The 22,815-nt window shown below is 54.7% G+C and overlaps 1 protein-coding gene across 2 annotated transcripts in view; it reads left to right on the forward strand.

The window, feature by feature from the left end:
- The first annotated feature begins 2,196 nt into the window (after positions 1-2,196).
- The window catches only part of CRMP1 (collapsin response mediator protein 1), a 77,669-nt gene continuing 57,050 nt past the window's right edge, over positions 2,197-22,815 (forward strand). Inside the window, exon 1 of one of the 2 annotated variants that reach the window (XM_047091862.1) lies at positions 2,197-2,577. In XM_047091862.1, coding sequence (XP_046947818.1) covers positions 2,197-2,577 — 381 coding nt within the window. Of the gene's footprint in view, positions 2,578-6,972; positions 7,145-22,815 lie in introns of those variants that run through there. The other variant, XM_047091863.1, reaches the window with a different exon arrangement.

The following is a 22,815-nucleotide window of genomic DNA, read 5'->3' on the forward strand; positions in this document are numbered from 1 at the left end:
ACAGATGGAAGTTTTTACTGAAAACACTAGCAGTGACGCCTAGAGTCCCCCAGACCTCAAGAGGATTATTTGTGACAGAAATCTGTCCAGGGTACTCAGGGACAAAGGAGTGAGGAGGGCAGCATGGAGGATGGGGTGGATAGAAGAGAGAGTGGGGGGGGTTGATATTCTCTGTTCTTACGCTTTTTATGGTCAGTACTCCCTACACTGCAGTCATATCTGCTTCTTGAAGGCAAGGGCTTTATAAATGCTCATTGTTATGTCCCCCGCATGGAAAAGGGACTTGCCACATGGCCACTGAGCTCCAGACCTGGCTGAGTAGCAGTACGATCCGAGGCACTAGACGTCTGCTTCACTACTCCTCTCCCGTTTCCTCATCTTCCAAGTGGGCAATTTGTTACAGGGTCGCAAGACGGCAAATGTGGGGAGGTGTCAGCTACTATGAAGCCAGTAGCCCTGGAGTGATCAGTCCATGGGTTCTGGCAGTCACAAGAACAAGAATGTGAGTCCGACTGTCTGGGACTCCAGAACTGGCCAGACCTGGTGCTGAAGGGACAGCTCCCAGAACAGGGAGGACCTGGGGTGTGAGGCCAAGCACTCTTGCCCCTTGCTGCGGTCCCCACCCAGCCCCAGATGCCGCCTGTCGGGACTCGCCTGCAGAGGGCCGGCAGCTGGTGCTCCCATCCGTCCAGAAAGAGCAGCTGGGATCGCCAGGTCCCCCGAGACTCTTAGACCCTTCTGCCTGATAATAATCATGGAAAAATGAGGGACAGTATCTAGGGGAGGCACATGGAGCCTGGCCTCAAAGAAGGATTGAGGGGAGACACAGATGAATGACCCCCAAGACCCCATGCCTCCCACGTGGCCCAAGTCAGAGGAAGCCTGGGACCCTCTATTGCAAGCTCCTGGCACATTAAGGATAGGCTGTACAAGGGGTCGTGGGAGGTGACCCTAGAGTGGGGAATATGTATCTGTCTGGGTGACTGACAGGAGAATGTGTGTATGTACGTGTTCATCTATCTCTCTGTGTGTCTTTCTCCTGAGGGTTCCTATTTAAGCTTCCAACTTTCCTTATTTCTGGTGTGGATTTCTGTGTGGGCGTCCTGACCCGGTTTATGAGTGCATTTGTGTGGAGTCACCTTGTGAGTTTGCTTTGGGTATGAGCGTGTGACAATGTCTGTGTGGAGTGGGTGTTGTAGGAGTGAGCAACGTGTATGTGTGTGTCATTCGTTCCCGTGCAGGAACGTGGTTCTCTTGTCTGCCTGAGCGAATGGGGCCGTCGCATGGCCCTCTCGTCTTGCCGTATCATCTTTCCCAGCACTTAGCACCTCCTGGTACATTATGTGTGTTTGCTTCCTCCCTCCTTAGAACGTCCGCTCCCAGAGGGCAGGACTTGGTGTGTTTTGTCCACAGCACTGTCCCCAGCACCAAACACGTGCTAGGCACCAGCGGGCACTCGGTAGAATAGCGAGGAGCGAATGAATGCCGGGTCCAAAGTGTGAGTGCTTCTCAGGTTGCGCAGTTAATTTCGGCGTACTGCTGCTGGGTTGGCGGTGCTGGGTGACTAGGAGAATTTACGGCGAGGATGTGTGTAATTGGCTCGGAATATGTACAAGCTTGTACGTGTGTGCAAAAGTGTGTCTGGGGAGCTGAGTGGAATGGACTGTGGTGTGTGCGCTAGCGGATTTGTGCATCTCTCACGTGTTGTATGGCGTAATTGTCTGGTGTGCTAGTGCGAACCTGTGTGTGCCTGAAGAGCGTGTGTGTGCCCGCACGCGAGTGTGTGTGTGTGTGTGTATGTGTGTGTGTGCATACTCGAGGCTCCCACCCCTCGCTCTCCTCGCGCCCTGCGCTCGGCCTGGGGGTGGGGAGTGGGGGTGTGGCGAGGGCACTGCGGTTCGGCGGCCCGCCCTCGGCGCTGCGGCTCCGGCGCGTCACTGTCCCTCCCCGCCCCCGCCGCGGGCCCCGCCCCCCGGTCCTTTGTAGCCGGCCGCCGCGCTCGCCTCCAGCCGCCCGGAGGCCCCGCCCCGGCCCCGCCCCGGCCCCGCCCCGCCGCGCGCCCCGCCCCGCCCCTCCCCGGGCCGCAGTCGCGCCTGGGCCGCCGCGGGCCCGCAGCGAGCGCGGAGCGCGGCGCACGGCGGTGGCCAGGGCCGCGGGCGGGCGGGAGCGCGGGCGGGCGGCCGGCCTTGGACCGGCATGGCGGACCGGCGGCGCGCGTGGAACACGGAGGACGACCTGCCCGTGTACCTGGCGCGGCCGGGCAGCGCGGCGCAGACCCCGCGCCAGAAGTACGGCGGCATGTTCGCCGCGGTGGAGGGCGCCTACGAGAACAAGACCATCGACTTCGACGCGTACAGCGTGGGCCGCCGCGGCTCGGCGCGCACGCCTCGCAGCGCCGGCCGGCCCGACGCCGTCGGCCTGCCGGGGCCCGGCGGCAGCGAGGACACGGCCAGCGACGTGAGCGAGCTCTCGGGCTCGGCAGTCAGCTCGCCGGGCGAGCGCGAAGAGCGACCACCCGCGCTGCGTATCCGATGCCCCGCGCCCCGCGACCTGCCACTCGGCCGGGACAATGGCCAGGTACCCTCGGGGCGCGCGCGGACCGGACCGGGGTGGGGGGGCGGGGTCCTCGGGGCAGTTGGGCGTGGAGCCGCCCGAGGGCAGCGCTGGAGCCGCTGCCCCCAGGCTTGAGAGGGCTCCCGAAGGCCCCTCCCCCACTCCATCACCCCGGAGGGTCGGAGAGGTTGTGCGATTTGGTTGGGGCTGGCCAGCATAGCCCGTGAGACTCCAGAGGGTCCTTCGAGATCCAGTCCCCCGCTCCTCTTCTGCAGAAAGGAAGAGCAAGGTTCTGAGAAGGAGAAAGTAAGTTGGCCCAAGGTGCCATATGGACCCTTAAAATGCGAGGGGACCTCTAGGGTGAAGTTAACCCAGGGATCTCCATTCTCTGCTTAGTGAAAAGGAGGGGAGCTCCTTTCCGCATTCGTCCATTCATTTTTTCACGCACTCATCAGTCATTCTAGAGCACCTACTGTGTACCAGGCTCTGGGAGAGGTTCTGTGAAACGCCTGTGGTCACACAGGTTAAAGCTGAAAGAAACCTTTCCTGTGTGCTCCCTCTGTGCTTTCTAGGGCAAAGGTTTGGTTAAAGATTTAGCGGGATCGGGCAGATAGAACTAGAAACTGCTATCTCCAAGCACCGACATCTTCAGGGGACGCTCCCGAGTCCCACAGCACGACGCCAGTGTGCTCTCTTCACAGAGCAAGTTGGAGGCAGAGCGGAGGTTTGAACCCCAGTCTCTAGCTTCCTAGACTTGGAGGTTTTTACCCTCGGAAGTGGAGGCGCATTAGGGCGAGGGAATGCCAGGCCGTGGGCCCTATAGCTCTTCTCCCTTAAGCTAGAGGTCGCCAGGGAACTGGAGGAAGATGGATGGATAGACAGCACACCTTTGGGATGTATGTGTGAGGGTCGGGGCCAGATGCCGGGAGAACGGAAGTTGGAGCACCCGAGGGCCAGCGAGCTGTCAGCTTAGCGGGGAACTCGGAGTCTGAGCACTGCTCAGGCCCCAGACCCCTGGTGCTGGAGTCCTGGTTCAGCACGCTGGCCCCACCCCAGGCCAGGGTGGGCGATAGATTCATTGTGAGAATTACATCAGTTAATGCTGGTAGTCAGTGAGCATTCAATAAATGTTCGTTTTTGAATTTTACTATCATTTTTTATTAACCCTTCTCCCTTTAAATACTATGAAAGGAATAAAGCGAGAGGGAGGAAGCAGAGCTCCATCCAGACAAATCTGGGAGGGCTTCCTGGAGGAGTGGGGGCTGGGGCCAGCCCGGGGCTGCTGGGACGCAATACTGGGTCTCCTGCTGCTTCCATTCCCGATCGCCTTCCGCCTGGTGTTCCCGCAGCTCGGGAACTCTCCGTGGTCCTGAATCCGGCGCCCTGAAAGGGGGAGGTCTACAATGATGGTGTGTGAGGTGAGGGGGTGGGGGCAAGGGAGGGAGACATCAAGAGAGTCATCTTCTTTTCCCTGCCCCTTCTTATTCTTCCCTCACCACCTCCTAACCTGGTGGTTGACCTCACGTGGGATCCGGGCTTCTGAGCCCTTGCTGGAGGTCTCAGGGCTGTGGGTCCAGAAGCTGGGGTCAGTACCGGGAAACACTGCTTTCCAAGCCAAGGAAGGCACTTCGCCCTTTGAACCTCAGCTTCTCCACCTGTGAAATGGGGATGGCCTTTTTCTCCCAGCCACCCCATAAGGCGTGGTGGAATATCAGGACGGCGAGAGAGCTTTGTGCACGTCCCGAGCAGTCTGGAAGTGCGTCCCTGACAAAGCTACGGTCAATGTCACCAGCGCCAACGTCGCCCCCAGGCTCTGCCTGGGCCGGCTCCGCAGCCGCGCCTAGGCACTTGGGGATGCTATGCTGGTCGCTTCACCTCTTCCACTCCTCCCTCTCCTCCTCTGGCCCTCTCTTCCCTTTCTCGGTGGCTTCTCGGGGACTGGACAAAAGGCGGCTCCTCCAGCGCGCCTAGGGCTCCAGAGCCCTCGAGGTTCGGGGCTGCGGAGCCAAGGGGCTCACGGTCTCCCTAGAGGATGCGTTTTACTTTCTGTGGACCAGGCGGCCACAGGGCTTGGGCTCCGGGGCGGGCTTCGCCGCTCCAGTGCTTTGCAGAGGGTATGGGGCCGGGAGTCCTCCTCCCCACCCCCGCCCCCGCCCCCCCCCCCCCCCCGGCCCAGAAAGCCCTCTCCTGGGGAGGGAGGAGGGGTTTCTGCAGCGCCGGCGCAGCGTTTGCGGAGGCCCAAGGCCCAGCGACTGCGGCGCTTTGTACCAGAGAAGTCTGCTTGGGAGCAGAGATCTGTTTGGCCAATCGCGAACCAGTGCCCCTCCCCCGATACGCACGTGGTCCTGTCCCCAGCCCTGGAGCTTCCCTGCCCTGAGTGGCCCCTGGGGACGTCCCAGTACGTGGAACCTAGGACTTAACAACGCTGAGGAAGAGAATGCAAGCGTCATGGGAACGGAGACCTGCAAATTCTGGTCACCAACAAGGATTTAAGCCACCGCTCGAGCCCAGAGGCCAGGCTGAATGGACGGATGTAGGAGAGTGAGCTCTAGAGAAGGTGTGCGGGAACCTGGCCTCCAGATAGTGTTCTGCTGTAGCTAAAATACTTTTTTTTTTTTTTCAACGTTTGTTTTTTTTGGGGACAGAGAGAGACAGAGCATGAACGGGGGAGGGGCAGAGAGAGAGGGAGACACAGAATCGGAAGCAGGCTCCAGGCTCTGAGCCATCAGCCCAGAGCCTGACGCGGGGCTCGAACTCACGGACCGTGAGATCGTGACCTGAGCTGAAGTCGGTCACTTAACCGACTGCGCCACCCAGGCGCCCCTGTAGCTAAAATACTTTAAATAAATGAGATATCAGTTTATTTCTGTAAGCCCTAACTTCCCACCTGTATAATGGGAAAATTATGGCCTAGCGTCCCTGGAATACTAAGATGCTTCTCTTTTGTGAACTTACAACCCCACCTCCATTTCAAGGCCAAGGCATCTCTGGCCTCCTGTCCTGGTCTGGGTGACTGGCCTCTAGGTGGCCTGTGAAGGTAAGGGCCTCAGGCCTCAACCTGCTTAGTGGGGGCTTTACCACCCCTAGCACACCCTCCCTCTGGGTGGCAACTTGAAAGGAAAGAAGATGGGTCTTCTAAAATATACTGCGGGTTAGTATGTTGCAGGCAGAAAGTGAATGGCAGAGAAAGTTAGCATTTTATTCTGTCTGGAGATTTGGGGCACCTGTCTAGGGCTGTGGGGGCTTGCTGGGACTCCTGCTTCCTTCGTCTTCTCTCTTTTCTCCTTTCCTGTTTATTAAGCTATGCACTGGCCTCCTGCCCACCTGCCCCCAGAGGAACATCTGGGTCAGGGGTGCTGGGGTTCTGGTACGCTATACCCTGGGAGGCAGGACATCCTATTCCCCTCCTGTCTCCTAGCCTCTCCTGGGGTCTGTGGGGACCTTCGTGCCAGTGGTCCGGCCTTCCAGGCAACCACTGGTAGGCAAGACCATGGGGGTGACCTGGTGGCCCCAGGGCCAGGCTGCTGTGTGAGGAGAAGCTGCTGCAGAGGGTGCAGCCGGTCAGCCATTAATTGGGTTAGGGCCTTGTCTCATTCTGCTGCACTCCAACGGCCTGGCAGTGGGGCTCCTGGTCAGCCCTCAGGGAGGCTGATTCAGTGATGTGAGTGGGGAGGGTGGCAGGAAAGGCTTTACGGAGAAGCCGTTGCCGAGGAGTCTGGGAAGATGGGTAACCTTTGTCTGGGGTTAGATATTGAGGAAGAGGGTACAGCCTGAATAAAACGGCTTGCAGGCCTTGGAGATGGAAAAGTGCTTAATTTAACTCCTCTATTCAGGGAGTGTGCACGGCGCACGGACAAACGGAGGCTGCGGCACGAGAGGCAGGAGGGGGGCAGTCGTTGGGCCGGGTCCAGAGGGCCCTGAACGCCCCCAGCAGCTCGGGCGGGTCCTCCGCGCCCGCCCCGCACTCCCTCCCCCGCGCAGCTGTTCCCGGAGGCCCGCAGATGCGGTGCCGCACACCTGTGGCTCCGTCTGCACCGCCGAAGGCCGTCTCTGGCATTTAAAAGCACCCTGAAAACCAGACCTTTGCAATCGCGAGAGCGAGGCCGGGGCGCAGCCGAGGGCGTGCGCGCGGGGCGGGGGGCGGCGGGGCTGGGCGGCTGGCGGAGGGGGGGGGACGGAGGGCGGAGTGGGGGGGGGATCGGAAGGGAAGAGCTTCCTGGTTCGAGCCGAGAGGGGCGAATCGGGCTCGGCTCCGCGCCGCCGGGAGGAGCTGTCTGTCTGTAGCCCCCTCCTCCCGCCCTCGCCTCTCCCTCCTCCTCCCGCCCTCCTCACCGAGCCGGGCGGTGCTGGCAGCCGGAGCGGCGGCGGCGGCGGCGGCGGGCGGGCCGAGCAGCCGGGGCAGCGGGCGCGTGGGCAGCCGCGGGCGCCGAGCCTCCGTCCCTCTCTTCTGCCCTCCCGGGCCTTTGTCACCGCGCCCGCGGGGAGCGGGACCGGCTGGGCGAAAAGACAGCCGCACAGGTCCGCCGGCCGGGCCGAGGGCGCCAGCGGGGCCATGTCTTACCAGGGCAGGAAGAGCATCCCGCACATCACGGTAAGCCGGGCCCCCGCCCCCGCCCCGCCGTTCTTTGTGGGCTGGGGGTGGCCGCCGCCAGGGTCGGGATCCGCGGGGGGACTGCAGGGGCGGCCCGCGAGGCTTCCTGCGTGGCGGCGGGTGGGGCGGGGCTGATCTCAGCCTTGCAGCCCCCTCCCCCCAGCCTCTGGGGACAATGGTGGTGGTGGGGGGAGCCCCGCACGGCTAGGCGGGGCCGGAGTCTCGGGTCCCTCTCCCCGCGGGCTTGCCGCCCCCCCCACCCCCCCCCCGCCACGGGAAGGGCCAGAGGGTGGCGTGGACCGGGTGGATGCGGCGCTGAACAAAAGAGGGAGGGGCGCGGGGGGCCGAACCCCTCCCTCCGGCCCTGGAGCGGGCTTAGGGCGGGGAGGGCCGGTGGCCTGCGCCCGACCTCTGCACGGTCCAGCTCTTGCGCCTCGCCGCCGAGTTCCTTCCATGCCAGAGGCAAGGAAAATGCCTCTGCCCACCCTCCCCCCCTTCCCCTGCCCGTACTGATGGAGTGGAAGTCTGGACCCAGAAACAGCGCCATGATGGAGGAGCCCCTCCCATTCCTCACCGCGGCTAAAAATAACCCTCTCGGGGCTGCGCTGGCAGCTGTGGCCCCAGAAGGGTTAACACTGGGGGGTAGGAGAGCAGTGGGCCCGAGCCTACCGCCGCCGTCCCTGGGTGTGGCCGGAAACAAAGGATCCCTGCTTTGTCTTGGGTGGGGAGCTGAGGGCTGAGGGCGCGGCGGTGGGGAGACCCGGCCTCCACCCCATTCCCTCCTTGGCGCCAGAGGGGAGCCAAACCAGCCCGGAAGGATGCGCCCCACAGGCGCTGTGGAAGCCAGTGGGCCTCCGGCGGTGGGTGCAGGAGTAGCCAGGGGCTGGGAGGTGGGATTCCAGGTGCGATAGAAGCCTCCAGCGTGACACCTGAGGTTTGAGGACAGGAAACCCAGACTACTCCTACTCCTTTACACAGAATCCTGCCTCTGGGAGCCCTAGGGCACCTACAGGAGGGCAGCCTTGGGGAGGGGGAGGGAGCGGACACTTCCCATTCACCTGCCCAGTCTATTGCGGACATTATTTTATGGAGTCTTCTCGATAAATCGTTTGAGGACGGCATTGTCTACCTAAACCTCCCAGGGGCTGGAGCACTGGCTGGGGCACTGGGTGAGAGCCCCCCATGCCTCCTGTCCAACTGTGGCCTGAGTCTTCCTCTAGAAAACCCCTCCTGGGCTCAGCTTCAGGTCTTGCCAGCAGGCCTTTGGTGAGTTTGCGTCCAGAGGTATGACCCCTGAGGGTAGAGACGGTCTCTAACCCATCCATGATCCCTGCCTTCTGAGATATGAAGGTGTAAGTGGCCAGCCCTTTAACACTCTAGTTGCCTGTGAGTCATTGGAAGGGGTCTGGTTGACTCCAGGTGAGGCAAGTGGGAGGAAAGTGGAAAGGGGGGGGGTGTTTGACCAGGTCCCTGCCTTGGGACTCTCTAGCCCTACCCCCTGAGGGGAACTAGGGCAAGTGATGGCGGTGCAGGTGATGGATGCAGTGACAGATGAGTCCGGAGCCTTGGGTCCCATCGTGGCTGTGGCCCATGGAAGGTCTGTCCTCCCCCCCACCCCCAGGAACCCGGTTTCTAAAAAGGCAGTTTGGCCGGATGATCTTCGAGGCAGGTCTGTAAGGTGCCCCAGACTCAAATAGTTCTCAGTCTGCAGGGACACAGCAACCACCCTGCCCTCCTGCCGTGAGCCGCTGAGCGGAGGTGACTTGGCCAGGCTTCCGGACCGGACGGATGTGCTCATCCTTGCTCTGCCAGCTCTCTTGGCCTCCGTGCTCCGATACCCCAAATGGGCCAACGCCGGCCACTTCCCAGGACCGATGAGCATCCAGGAGAACTCTGGCAAAGCGCTGAGTGTGTGTCAGGCACATAGTAGGTGCAGCTGGGACTGCTGGCTGATTCTGCTGCTTTAGTGTTTGTGCGAAGCCAGTAGTCAGCCTGTGTGTCAAAGAGAACCCGGTGGAGTGGTTCCAACAGCTTCAATAGCTTGGAGAAGTGGGAAGGAGATGCTGAGAATTATACTTAGTTCCTGGGAAGGAGGCCCTTGATGAACACTTGTGTTTTATTTGGTCCACATAAGCCCACTCCATCCAGGTTTAAAGGAAGAGCAAACCAGAGAGGATGGACTTGACTGGAGCCCCTTTCAGGACCCTCGGCTTCCTGAGGGTCTCTTGCTGATAATGTCCATGTTGTGACAGGAACCAGAATGCCGTTAAGTGGGTGGGAGGGCACCGTGGCTTTCCTGAGGCTGCACCCCCGGCTTGTGCAGTCATACTCACTCAGTAAATTAAATTAGCGCTGGTCTGTGCTGGGCACTGTGCAGGGTGTGAGGCCAAATAGGAAGGAGGTGGGCTTTTTGCTCTTATCTGCCCAGAGTTTGGCAAAGACTGACATTTCCGCCTGAAGTTGCACCAAGGTGTGGGGGCTGTCGTCAGGGGACACCGAGGGGCCTGGTGGAAACCACAGCAGAGAAACTCACCCTAGTCCTGGGATGGGGGACAGGAAGGATGGGGGAGGGGGTTGTTTCTGCCTGAGTGGAGGGAGGCCCAGAGGCAGAGGAGTGTGGCATGCTGGAGAAACTGAAGGAAAGTCCGCATTGTGGGAACCCAACCTCTGCTTCCAAGTCTTCTCTGTGCATCGGGAACAAATCCTGGATGTTTCCGGCAGCCATGGTGGGCGTGGCCCGTGGAGGGGCCTTGGGGTTGGAAAAAGACCAAGGGAAACTCTCAGCTCGTCCCCAAGGACCCCACCTGCTTCATGTTTGGCCACTCTGTGCCCCCGTGAGCCTCAGCGTGGTCATCTGGCCAATCGGGATAAGGTTCCAGCTTACGCAGAGAATCCAGAGGTAGGGGAGAGGGTACCTTGAGCAGGGGAGAAAGGGACATCCCAGGTAGGGCAGGGCTGAGTCAGGAAGATGTTCTACCCACCTTGATGGTGAGCGGGCATCTTCCCCTCTGGTTCCCACCTCAGCCTTTTCCTGAGAGAATAGAGCACCCGACAGAGAGGAGGGAAAAAGCAGAAACGCTTCGCTTCGCCCCCCAAGGTTGTTTAAAATATTTACAAGGCGCTCCTTCATGTGTAGCTTTGTAAAAAATTAATGGCACAGCCGGGGATTAACTTAGCTAGAGCTGTTTCTGGAGCCCACTGCGGTGGTTAAGTGTTAGAACATCCTGGGCGTGGCTATCAGCAAACAAAGGCACATGGTTTCCTGGCCCCCCCCCCCCCCCCCCCCCGCACATGCTCTCGTCTCCCAGCTGAGCCACTAAGGAGTGGGGGGCCTGCTCCGCTGTGGGGGGAGACCAGCGTGCCAACACAGCGGTTATGAATTATTACTATTGCAAGTAGGACCTCACGAGTCCTGGTCATTTGTGGTTTTGCAGGCTGTTATTATTACAGCGTTCACCATGACCTCCGTGATCTGACTCGGTGTCCAGAGCGCCCCCATGAGGGGGGCGGGTTACTTGGATCATCCCCGTTTCCCAAAGAGGAAAGGAAGGTTCACAGAGGCTTAGTGGCACGGAGGAGTTCTAACAGCCAGATTTAAGCAGAAGGGGGAGACGGGCTGACCTGCCCGCCCTGAAAATCACTCTCTGGTTGAAATCTGTACGAGTCTGTGTGTGTGCCTGCGTTCGATCGAACGGTGATGAGGAGAGAAAGACAGGAGTTAGGAAACCATCAGACTCAGTTAGTGACTCTCATGTGCAAGCGTGCAAACCCCGCGTGAGCCCTGTCCTGCTTCTTCCCGAGGATGCCGCTCAGTGTATCGATAGGCATTCAGTTGATTTGCTCCCCTTTCTTTTCATGCAAAGGATTTGCGATGCCCACAGTGATTTGTCATGCGGATCCTGAGGAAATTCCTGAGGATCGAAGTAGAGCAGGGAACAAACCTGCCAGTGTTTCAGGCCACTGGAGGTGTGCAGCTGGACATCTGATGGCGATTCGGAGCTTCCGGCATCCAGGGTAGAGAAGCAGATGCTCGGCGACATCAAGTTCGTGACCAGAGAGAGGGAAGTGGGCCATTTTCTCGGGGGGAAAATTATTTTGTTTAAGTGAAATTCTTAAAAAAAAATTTTTTTAATGTTTATTTTTAAGACAGAGACAGACAGAGCAGGAGCAGGGGAGGGGCAGGGAGAGAGGGAGACACAGAATCCGAAGCAGGTTCCAGGCTGCGAGCTGTCAGCATGGAGCCCGACTTGGGGCTCGAACTCACGAACCGTGAGATCATGACCTGAGCTGAAATCAAGAGTCAGATGCTCAACTAACTGAGCCACCCAGGCATCCCACCTTAATTCCCTTTTTTAAATCTTTCTTTTTTTAATGTTTATTCATCTTGAGGGAGAGAGAGAGAGACAGAGCATGAGCAGGGTAGGGGCAGAGAGAGAGGGAGACATAGAATCCGAAGCAGGCTCCAGGCTCTGAGCTGTCAGCACGGAGCCTGACGTGGGACTTGAACTCACGAACCGTGAGATCATCACCTGAGCTGAAGTCGGATGCTTAACAGACTGAGCCACCCAGGTGCCCCTCAATTAAATTCTTAAAAGGTGTTTCAGAGAGGGTAACCATGATATTGTTAGCTTCGTTGGTAACCTAGCTATGCCAACTTAGCCCTGCATGTCTGTGTCTCGTGATAGACTTGGCCCGGACTGAATACATGGGACACACGTGATGCAGCATATGTGAATGTGCCTGGCACGCTGTGAGTGGCTGACAGATGATCGTCTCCCTCTCCAAACTCGGGCTGTCTCTTTGAGGAAACAAAAACTCAGGGTGCAGGTGAACGGCAAGGGTTGGCCACATGTCTGTTCTGTTGTTTGAACTGTGCGAGGTGCGACGGGCGGTGAAAAAATTCCCCGTCTCATGATCCATAACCTTAACGAGCTTACTGCCTAGGTGACAGAGTGCACAACCGAGAATGACAGGGCGCAGGTGTTAGAGGGCCTCGGGGAGGGGGAGACTCTGTTGGTGGAGACTGTGGGGGGTGACTGCCTGAGGCTTTGTGGGGGACAACACGAGCTAGACGTTCAAGGATTTGATTGGTGGAGACAAGGGAAGAGTGTGTAAGGCACGTGGAACAGCATGTGTAAGACTTGGACTGGGGAATGAATATGGTCAGAAGAGAGTGAGGGGTTAGTCATCGATAGACTGGGGGTTGAGGAACGTGAAAGAAATGTGAATTCTACAATGCTTTGGAGGTCAGGTAGACTGTACCCAACATGATAGGGGGGAGCAGATTAGATTCCAAGTCCGGCTCCAAGGGAAGTGGGGTATTTGACTTTGGGCAAATCACCTCCTTTCCCTGAGCCTCAGATTCCTTTTCTCTATAGAGTTGGATTAGAGGATCCAGTTCCGCGTTTTGGATACTCTGATTTTATGTTGTGGGTAACGGGAAGCCACCAGAACTTCAAGGAAGTTCTTGAACTGGGAAGATGGTGTCATAAAGGCAGTGTATGTGAGAGTGTGGGTTCTGAAAGCAGACAATTTGGGCTTGACTTCTATACTAGCTGCGTAACTTGGGCGCGTTGTTTCTTTCTGAGAATTGAATGAGTTAATATAATACATGGAAGACGCTGAGAGTAGTGCCTGCACATGGTGTAGCGTCTGTAGGTTAGCTGCTGTTCCTACCGTGGGAAGGCGTGTTAGTCGGCGTTGTTCCATAGCAAGCAGCCGCCAGGTCTGGTTTTCAGCAACAGACATTGAATTCTTGTTCACGCTGTGCGAGGGCCTCGGATTGGCTGTGACTCGGCCCCCGGATGCCGGTGAACAGCGGTCTGTTCCCTGTGTCTCCTCACTTTGAGACTCAGGCTGAAGGAACAGAGGAGGGAAGCATGGGAGTCTGGTGGCAACTTGAAGTGCCTCTTTGAGGACTGGGGCTCAACTGTGGCTCATAGTCATGCGGCCAAAGCCAGTCCCACGATCCAGACCCAAATGAGTGGAGACAAGCCCGGTGTTAGACTTTCTTAAGGAGATATGAGGGTTAAGTGTGAAAATTACGGCACATAGAAGGTGGTAATCAACACCCGTTGGAGCTGATGATGAGGTGGTCAGGACGCATGAGGGGTGAGTTTGGAAGAAAAGGTACTCGAATTGAGTGGGGGAAAGAGCGCCAAGCCGAGGGGTCTCAGTGGACAATTGGAAATCTAGATTGGAACGGGGGGTCAGAGCCAAGGGGCCAGTTACGGAGATCGGAGACCCAAGAAGATAGGAAATGTGAGATATTCTAGCAGCCAGTGGTTCTCAGCCCATGTGCTGTGAGCAGAGGGACACATCCAAAAAACAAAACAAAACAAAATCCTCGGCAGATGCACCGCTAAATTTTGATCAGTATTTAAAATTCGTATTTGTTGCAACCAAGTCGACACGTTGGTCCGGTGACATGTATCAGGTGGCATTCTGCACGCTCACAAGCTGGGAGGTATCCGATGAGTGTCAGTTTTTGTGAATCAAAGGCACCCCTTGGCCTGGAAAGGAAGCATCAGAGGACTTTGCCCTTGAGCATATCAAAAGGACACAGGGCAGTGCATAGTGCCAGGGTGCTGAAGAGTAAGCACGGGCAGTGACGAGCAATTAAAGGCCCCCAAAGACGGGCGGTGACACCAGTAGGGAGGGCACGCCGATGAATGCCGACCGACTTGGCGGTGTGTATGTCTTTCATTACTTTAAGAATGCTGCCATTTTTTTTATGCTGTTTGTACATCTTCTTTTTTTTTTTAAGTTTGTTTTGAGAGAGAGAGAGAGAGAGAGAGCACAAGCGTGAGAGGGGCAGAGAGAGAGGGAGAGAGAGAGTCCAAAGCAGGCTCCATGCTATCAGCACCGAGCCCCACATGGGGCTCGAACTCACGAACCGTGAGATCATGACCAGAGCCAAAACCAAGAGTCGGACTCTTAACTGACCGAGCCACGCAGGTGCTCCTGGACACGTCTTCTGAACACAGGTTGAGACTCACGGTCCTGGAGAGATGCAATGATGAAATAGTAACTTTGCTCTGCGAAAGGGACTCTGAGTCGGTGTTGGTGGTGTGGGGGAAGGAGTGGGGTCTAAGTAAGGTGTTTCCGGGTGGCAACTTGAAATGCCTCTTTGAGGACTTGGGCTCAACTGTGGCTCATAGTCACGCGGCCAAAGCCAGTCCCATGATCCAGACCCAAATCAGTGCTCTAGAAAACGAGAGCAGGCAGTAAACGGAGAGAAGTGATGGCTGTGAGCCTAGGAGGTTGCGCTCGCCCACCTCCTTCCTCGGGCCTGCGCCCCAGGCACCTGGAACATTCTCCTGACGGGGCTTACCCTCTCTGGCCCTTTGCACTTGTGTTAAGTTGTGCCCATTCTCCATGGAGGATCCTTCCCCTGGGGGCCGGGAGCCACGAGCACTGGCACGTCCGTAACTGTGGTCTGTCCAACCTCATCGAACACTCTGGAGGGCTGGGACAGATTTTCTGGCATCTCTCGGGGGTGCTGCAGCTCGCCGGTGACTCACAGAGGGACTCCAGACCGCGTGGGTGGCTGGATGAATGAAGCCAGGTTGTAAATGGTGCTGCTTTGCTGAGCGAGGTTTTAGCCACGCCTGCATTTGACTTTCCTTAACGTTTAACTAATCCTATCCGCGGATTTCGTGTTCAGGTGGTTTACGGTCCAGAAGAACGTGAGGGGGGCATGAAGGGCTTTTGGAGCTCAAAGAGGGCCGCCCAGGTGGCACTTTGGCGGTGGGGAGAGGGCAGGTCTGATCTTTGAAGGTGCTTCATCGTATTTCCCACCGACAAGCACGATTTTACAATAGGGGCCTCCCATTTAAGTGGGTGCAGATCCTGGCACACGTGTCCCCTAGGCCTTGACTGAATAATGACTTGGGGTCAGTCCCACAGGAAGACTCAATGGCTCTGATGCAGAACTGCATAGAGCACACGGGGAGCTGTTCGAGATTTTGTACCTGTCCCCAAATTATGCTGCCCTGTCTTTCGTATCCTGCCATGTTCGTAGGCCCTTAGGGCTGAAGCCCTAATGATATTTTATTTATACAGTCTTAAAGTCGAAAGGAGCCTTTTAAGTTATGTCAACTTGTCAGCGTTTGTGTGGTTAGGAAGGCAGGAAATAGTGTCTGTTGCTTCTCCCCCAGCCCCCTCTCCCTCCTCTAGTGTAGGAATTCCAGATACCCTCTCCTCGCATACCTCTAGTGACAGGGAGATCACCACTTTACTCAGCAGCCTGCTTTATCCTTGGAAAGCTCTGTCGTTGAAAAGCTCTTAGGTATGTGGACTGAGGATCTGCTTCTTGTCATACTTTTGCCCTGTGGATAGTCACAGCCCTCCTCCTCTTCTACGCCGATATTCCTGGAGGCTCTGGAAGGCATTTCTCAGCCATTTCTCCTTATCCAGGACCTTCTCTTTTCCAAAATGGCCCCAGTTCTTTATTCCTCACGGAGCATACTTTCCAGGTGCAATCTTTTTCTTTCCTCCCCCCACCCCCGGCCTTTCATTTTCTCCTTTTTCTTTTGGTATCCTCTATTTCTGGGCATGCAGAACAAAACCGACTCAAAATAAAACTTTAATCATTGGGCATGGGTTGTTTTTTTTTTTAATGTTTATTTATTTTTGAGAGAGACAGAGCATGAGTGGGGGAGGGGCAGAGAGAGACACAGAATCCCAAGCAGGCTCCAGGCTCTGAGCTGTCAGCACAGAGCCCGACATGGGGCTCGAACCCACGAACCGCGAGATCATGACCTGGGCCAAAGTCGGATGCTTGACGGACTGAGCCACCCAGGTGCCCCATTGGGCATGTTTTAATACCTAGGCCAGTATTCCGTGTATGAGGTGTGCAAAGTGCTTTTACACATTATCTCTAGAAATCCTATGAGTTGCTACTTTGATTCGTTCTATTGGCAGAGCAGCAGGCCGAAGCACACGGAGGTTAAGTATCTGGCCCCAGGTCACCCAGCTAAGAAGCTGTGTGGGAACAGGCTGTGGTCTCTGGTGTGAAGGATCTCCCAGTCTCACGGGAGAGAGAGACAAGAGACCAGCTGAATATAACACATCACGAAGCAATGCTAACCGTAAGGCACAGGCCTCACACTGTGGGGACTGCAAGGGTGACCACGTGTTCCTGGGGTCAGGACCTTGAGCTGGAGATCGCTGGGGAGAGCAGGTTTGGCAAGAAGGCCAGAGGAAGGCACGGGGATGTGACGTTGCAGTTTTAGGGCATGACATGGTTGCCTTTGTGTTTCAGAAAGGTCACTGGCTGTCATGAGGAAGGGACGAGACGGGCAGCAGGGGGAGAGGTGGCGAGGGCGGATGGGGGGCAGGTGCCGTGGGAAGTGGGAATCAGCAGGTGTATGCCAGGACTTTCTGGACCAGATGCAACACGATCTGGAAGTCTTGGGTGTGAAATGAGAATTTAGAAGTCGAAGATGGAACTGAGCATCTGTATGCAATCTGACTCCCTAGCTTGCAAAGACTTAAAACAAACAAACAGGCGCAGTTCTAAGTGCTTGTCCACGTGTTAATTCATTTAACTTTCAAAAGAGCTCTCTGCATTACAGATGGGAAACTGAGGCTGGGAGAGAGCTTGCCTAGGACACAGGGCTCGTAAGGGCGGGGCCAGATCTGAGCCCAGGCAGTCTGCCTTGGCACCCACGTGCTGAACCATCAGGCCACTCTGCCTCTTTGTCACATGAGATAATGAGTGTGAAAGCATCTGGCCCACAGGAGGCATTGCCAATGCTTATTAGGCGAATAGGTCTCTGCTTTTAATATCTCCCCTCCCTGGAGCCCTTTGCAACTTCCAGAGCCCTGGAATCTGCCTTACTCCCTTTCGGCTATAATGGCAGCAACCCCATTAGGAGGTCAGGTGAGTGCATGGCATTGGGAATGTGCTTGGATAAATAGCGGAATGTGTATGCATGTCCGGCTCTTGCCTATCCCCATTTTGCAGAGGAAGGAACTGAGGCTCAGACACGTTAACCAGGTACAATGAGGAGAACAGGGGAGAACTACCTGGGGGTAATGGGGCTGTCACTTTGTAGGTACCGACGGAGCTAGGTTCAAATCGGGCAGCACCATCTGGCTGTGTGACTTTGAGAAATTACCTCACTTCTCTTATTTCCTCATTTGTAGCAACCATACCCACTCTTTTTTTTTAAGTTTATTTATTTATTTATTTATTTTGAGAGACCACATGAGAGGGGGAAGGGCAGGGGCAGAGAGACAGGGAGACAGAGAATCCCAAACAGGCTCCACACTGTGAGTGCAGAGCCCGACACAGGGCTCAAACCCACAAATGGCGAGATCATGACCCGAGCCCAAAGCAAGAGTGGGCCGCTTAACCGACTGAGCCACCCAGGCGCCCCAGTCGTACCCACTTCTTAAGGTAACTTAAGAATTAAAAATGAATGCAGAACTGGCACTTAGTATGCCCTCAGGAATGTGATTTCCTTAAAGAGAAAGGATTTGTGTTCAGATTGCTTTATGGAAGGTAAAAAGCAGAGACAAGGAGACACAAAGTGGGTCCCAACGTAGATACGGAGATAGCTGGCATCATTGTCCTTTGGGGCAGCCCGAAGGCCCTGCCCACTCCTGGTGTGTTATTTTAAAACCAGATATTCAGTCCATCAGGGAGTATTTTCCTGAATGTCTGCTGGTATCATGGGACCTGAGACCTTGCTGTTAAAACTGCAGTTGTCATGGAAACGGGCCCAAGCTTCCAGAGAAGGTCTGCAATCCATGGGGACCACCTGTATTTCTAATTCATGAAAGAGGAAAATGCCACTGTGCTCTCTGCCCATGCGAGGGGAGAGCAAATGTGTGTTAATTAGATTGGGTCTCAGGCCTGTTGCCCTTTCCAGAGCTGCCTTCCCGGAAAGTGCTGCGAAGCAAAGGGCTGCAGGCTGATGGGCTGTCCCCTGAGGCAAAAATCAAAGGCAAATGGGCTAGTTTTCTGTGAATGAATAAGAGTGCACAGCTGCACCTTTTGGGAGATCTGCAAGGGGGGCCTGGGAGGAAGGGGGCTCTGGTTATTAGAGGTAGGGACTGAGTCTTGGGCTGTGAAGTATTTGAGCTGGAGAATCCCTCAGGCAGCTCTCAGCACGTGATCTTTTTCCTTTTTCTTTTTTTCTTTTTTTTTAGAGAGAGAGGAAGAGAGTGGGGGCAGATCAGAGGGGGAGAGAGAGAGAGAGAGAGAGAGAGAGAGAGAAAGATAGACTCTTGTGCAGGCTCCACAGTCAGTGCAGGGCCCAATGTGGGGCTCAATCCCACGACCCTGAGATCATGACCTAAGCCGAAATTAAGAGTGGGATGCTCGGGGCGCCTGGGTGGCTCAGTTGGTTAAGTATCCCAACTTCTGATTTCCGCTCAGGTCATGATCTCACAGTTTGTGTGAGTTTCCAGCTCTGTGCTGACAGCATCCAACTCTCTGGGATTCTCTCTCTCTCTCTCCCTCTCTCTTTCTGCCCCTCCCCCACTTGCACTGTCTCTCTGTGTGTCTCTCAAAATAAATAAACTGGAAAAAAAAAAAAAGAATGGGATGCTCAACTGACTGAACCACCCAGGCGCCCCTCAGCACAGAATCTTGATGGTGTATCAATTTGCTTTGACACCATAATGCCACGTAAACAACCAACCTTGTAATTCTGTGACTTACAACTTGAAATATTTCTTGCTCTTAGGTCTGTGGGTGGTAGAGACGTATTAGCAGAGCTTGGCCAGATTTGTCATCAGGCTTCTGTTTGGGTCAACTTTTCTCCTCATACCATCTCCTTCTGGGACGGCCATGCAGTTTTCGTGACAGAGGACGGACTGTCAAGAGATTGAGCTGAATCCCGTCTGCCTCTTGAAGCTTGTGCTCAGACTGGTGCACTCACATCTACTCTCATTCTGTTGGTCAAAGCAAGGCACACGGGTGCGCCATCAGCTGGTGGGGCAGGGGAGCACCGCCCCCACATTGACGCATGCCAAGGGTGAGAGAACAGAGAGAATTGTAAAACAAATAGCACAATCCACCCCAGAGGGTCTACATCAAGATTACCTGGGGGTGTTGGTTAGTAACATAAATTCCTGGCCCGTAAGTTGCATCTGGTAAATGAAATTCTTGGCAAAAGCCCCTGGGTTGGAGTTTTTAGCAGGCGATCCCAATGGATTTTGAGGATCGTCTAGGCTCAGGCGCCATGTTGTAAGTTGTACTTGCATGAATGACATGTGTCTACCTGTCCTGTTGAATGTTTGAGTTGTAAACATTAGCCTCAGCATTAGTGGCTTGTAGAGTTTGCAGGCCTGGTAACTTTTAGAACTCACCTTGACATTTCTTTTGTCTTAAGAGAATGAAGTTCAATGCATGAGCAAAGCACATTTCTATTAAAATGGGGCTTCCCTGATCTTCTTGAGACTCATTTCCATGCAAGCCCCTTGGAGGAAGGAATTCTTCCTTTTGCCAAGGAGTGACAGGTCATGTAGTTACTCTGAGCCTCTTCCCACTGATGAACCAGGCAGCCTCATCAGAATCTGTATGCACCCACACATCTCCGGTGGAATTGCCTTCTCAGTGTGAAGAACATTCTTCCGACCCTAACCTTAATCCTCTGAGAGCCTTTTTTGATACACATTGTTCATTGGCTTCAGATTCCAGTGTCTACATCGTAGGAGAGGGGGTCTGGAGGTTTTCATGACAGAGGACGGACTGTCAAGAGATTGAGCTGAATCCCATCTGCCTCTTGAAGCTTGTGCTCAGACTGGTGCACTCACATCTACTCTCATTCTGTTGGTCAAAGCAGACCAACTTCCCTCCCCCCAACTTCTTGGGAGAATTAAAGTCTTGTACTATGAGTTAAAAGTACTTGGAACCAGTTGCATACATTGTGAAGCATAAGGCACGACTGTTTGTGTTCTCTGGAAATGTAAAGATTACAAAATGCCAGTGAGCTGAGAAAGGAGAGCAGTGAAGAACTACAAGGCTGGAGGAGGGAGAGGGATCTTCAACATCCCAGGGTTGGGAGAAACCTTGCTATCCGAGTGACCGATGATGTGTCAGGACCACGGACAGCACACAGCTTGCCCTTTCCATTCCTTGTTCATCCCATGGAACCTGGAACTTTGGGAACGTCGTGTCTGTGTATATACTATTCATTTTGCTGGAATGCTCCCCTTCTCCCCCCTTTTTGGCTTCATGAACTTCTCACATTTCAGAACCCAGCTTAAATGTCCCCTCCTTGATGACATAGTCGCTGTCTTTCCCTGTCTCTGTAATAACAGCTTTGGTTTTCTGCTGTTTTCCAGTTCATAAACGAGTGATTGGGGGGTTGATTAGATGAGAACTGCACCTCTCTTTTCTTCCAAGGCTCCCTTAATGGATCTTCCAGTCTTATGACTTTGCGGTGGAGATGATAGGTTTTATTCCCACCAAGCAGGAGAGAGAACCGAATGCAGGGAGGCTTAATGCTTCATTCATTCAGGGATGGACAATGATGCAAACGTTTCGCTGTGACCCAGACCTCGCATTCTAGCTGAGGCTGCCTGCTGTTTACTTTGCTGTTGTATGGGTAAGAATGTCTGAAGCTTTAAGAGCTAATTTTTGTAAGCAGCACTCAACATAGTACTTAGTGTTTGTGAAGAGAATGAAGGCGTCCTGCCAACACCAGCTCCCTCCCAGTTGAGGCTGGATGCAAGATAATAGTGGGTTTGAAGACAAGCCCTCCCCTTCTCTGAGCTTCTCCTCTGACTCACAGGACCTTTGGCAGAGATGTGATTCCTGCCCAGAACCAAGGTTTAGGTGGCCCTTCGTGAGAGCTCTTTCAGCATCATCTGCATTGTACAGGCTTTGCACTAAGCCAGCTTCTATTCCCAGGCAGTAGGCTTAAGCTTTCAGGGAATTTTTTTTTTAATTTTTTTTTTCAACATTTATTTATTTTTGGGACAGAGAGAGACAGAGCATGAACGGGGGAGGGGCAGAGAGAGAGGGAGACACAGAATCGGAAACAGGCTCCAGGCTCTGAGCCATCAGCCCAGAGCCCGACGCGGGGCTCGAACTCACGGACCGCAAGATCGTGACCTGGCTGAAGTCGGACGCTTAACCGACTGCACCACCCAGGCGCCCCTACTTTCAGGGAATTTTAAAAGCAGAAAAAGGGATTTGTGATGTATCAGTCTTCTCTTTTCTCCTGTGCTGTGTTTCTTCCCCCACCCCTTCTTCCTCCCTTCCTTTCTTCCCTCTCTCGTCCATTCCCCCCCCTTTATCTTACTCCTTTCCTCCCCTTTTCACTTCCTCCTTCTCTCTTTTCAAACATTCTGTTCTTCTTTCTCCCTTTCTCCTTGCCTCCTGTGTGTCTCCCTCTCTCCTCCTGCTCAGCAAACATTTGCTAAATACCTCTGGCTGGTCCCTGGGATCCAGAGGTGAATCGCCCCAGGCAAGGCTGGCCAGGAAGGGGTGTCCAGCCCTGCGGGAGATGGACACATGAGCCATGACCATGCCAGATGCTCAGTCTTGTAGCAGAGGGATGTGCAAGGGGCAGTGGGACACGGGGGCACGCCATAGTCTCTGCTGGGGGGGAGTCTGTTACTATTAGAAAGATTTGCTCTCCCCCCTGAATTACTACTATATAGAGAGTTTGGTATTTTGCTTTTTCAGCTAAGATTTTATTGTCTAGCACTTTTGTCTGTCGTTAAAAATTCCTGGGAAATATTTTAGCAGATGAAGGATACCCCATTAGTGGTGTGGTTATACGAGTGCAATTAATTCTGGATCACACTTTTGTGTACAATCCTTTGGCCTGTTCGGGGATATTTTCCTGAGGACAGATTCCCAGCACTGAATTTTTATATCAAAGGTCATCAGCAATTTTAAGGCCCATGATACATTTTGCAAAATTGTCTAGTGCTTACTCTTCCTGAGAAACCCCTGCTTTGAGGAAACTATAATCAGTTTCCCTTTTTCTACTTCTGCCCAGTATTTGTGTGATGTCTCAGCTCAGGAGCTTTTGTATGTTTGAGTTCTTCTTTGAAGAAAACCCTTTCATTATCATGGGGACCCGCCCAGACTCCATTCCTCATGGCGTTAGGGTCCCCTTGAGCTGGCATCTGAACCCCTCTCCAGGTCCCCACCCTGAGGTCCTACTTCAGCCAGATAAAACCACATATGGATCCCCCAGCACACCCTGTCCCTCTGTGCCTGTCCCCATGTCATACCTCTTTCTGTAGTCTCTTTTGTCCTTTGCCGCATGGCTAATTCCCATTCATGCTTCCAGCTTAAGTAAGCATTTTTTTCCCTGGAAGAGCTGGAACTGGGGCACCTCTGTGCTCCTGGCAATCTCTGCTCTTCTCTCGGTCCCAGCCCTTCCCAGTCTCCCCCACTGGCCTGAAAACTCCTTAAGGGCAAGTGCTATTTCTTTTAGCTGCACATACTCCTCCCTTAGTTATTTATTGAGTGTGGTTCCTGCTATAGAAAATGGCAAAGAATAAACAATGCATGACTCTACTGAGTAGTTACACATGCCAGACGTGTGCTAAGTGCTTTATGTATATACCCCGTGGACTTTTCTCAACAGCCTTATGAGGCAGGGACAGTTGTCCCCGTTTGCAGATGAGGAAACTGAGGCTAGGAGAGGTTAAGTCACATGGATAGTAAGCAGACAGAGACCGGACCTTGTATC

Source organism: Lynx rufus, unplaced genomic scaffold (assembly GCF_022079265.1).
Source record: "Lynx rufus isolate CCGP_SWC_20201006 ecotype Redwood Valley unplaced genomic scaffold, mLynRuf1.p SCAF_3, whole genome shotgun sequence".
Taxonomy (NCBI): Eukaryota; Metazoa; Chordata; class Mammalia; order Carnivora; family Felidae; genus Lynx; species Lynx rufus.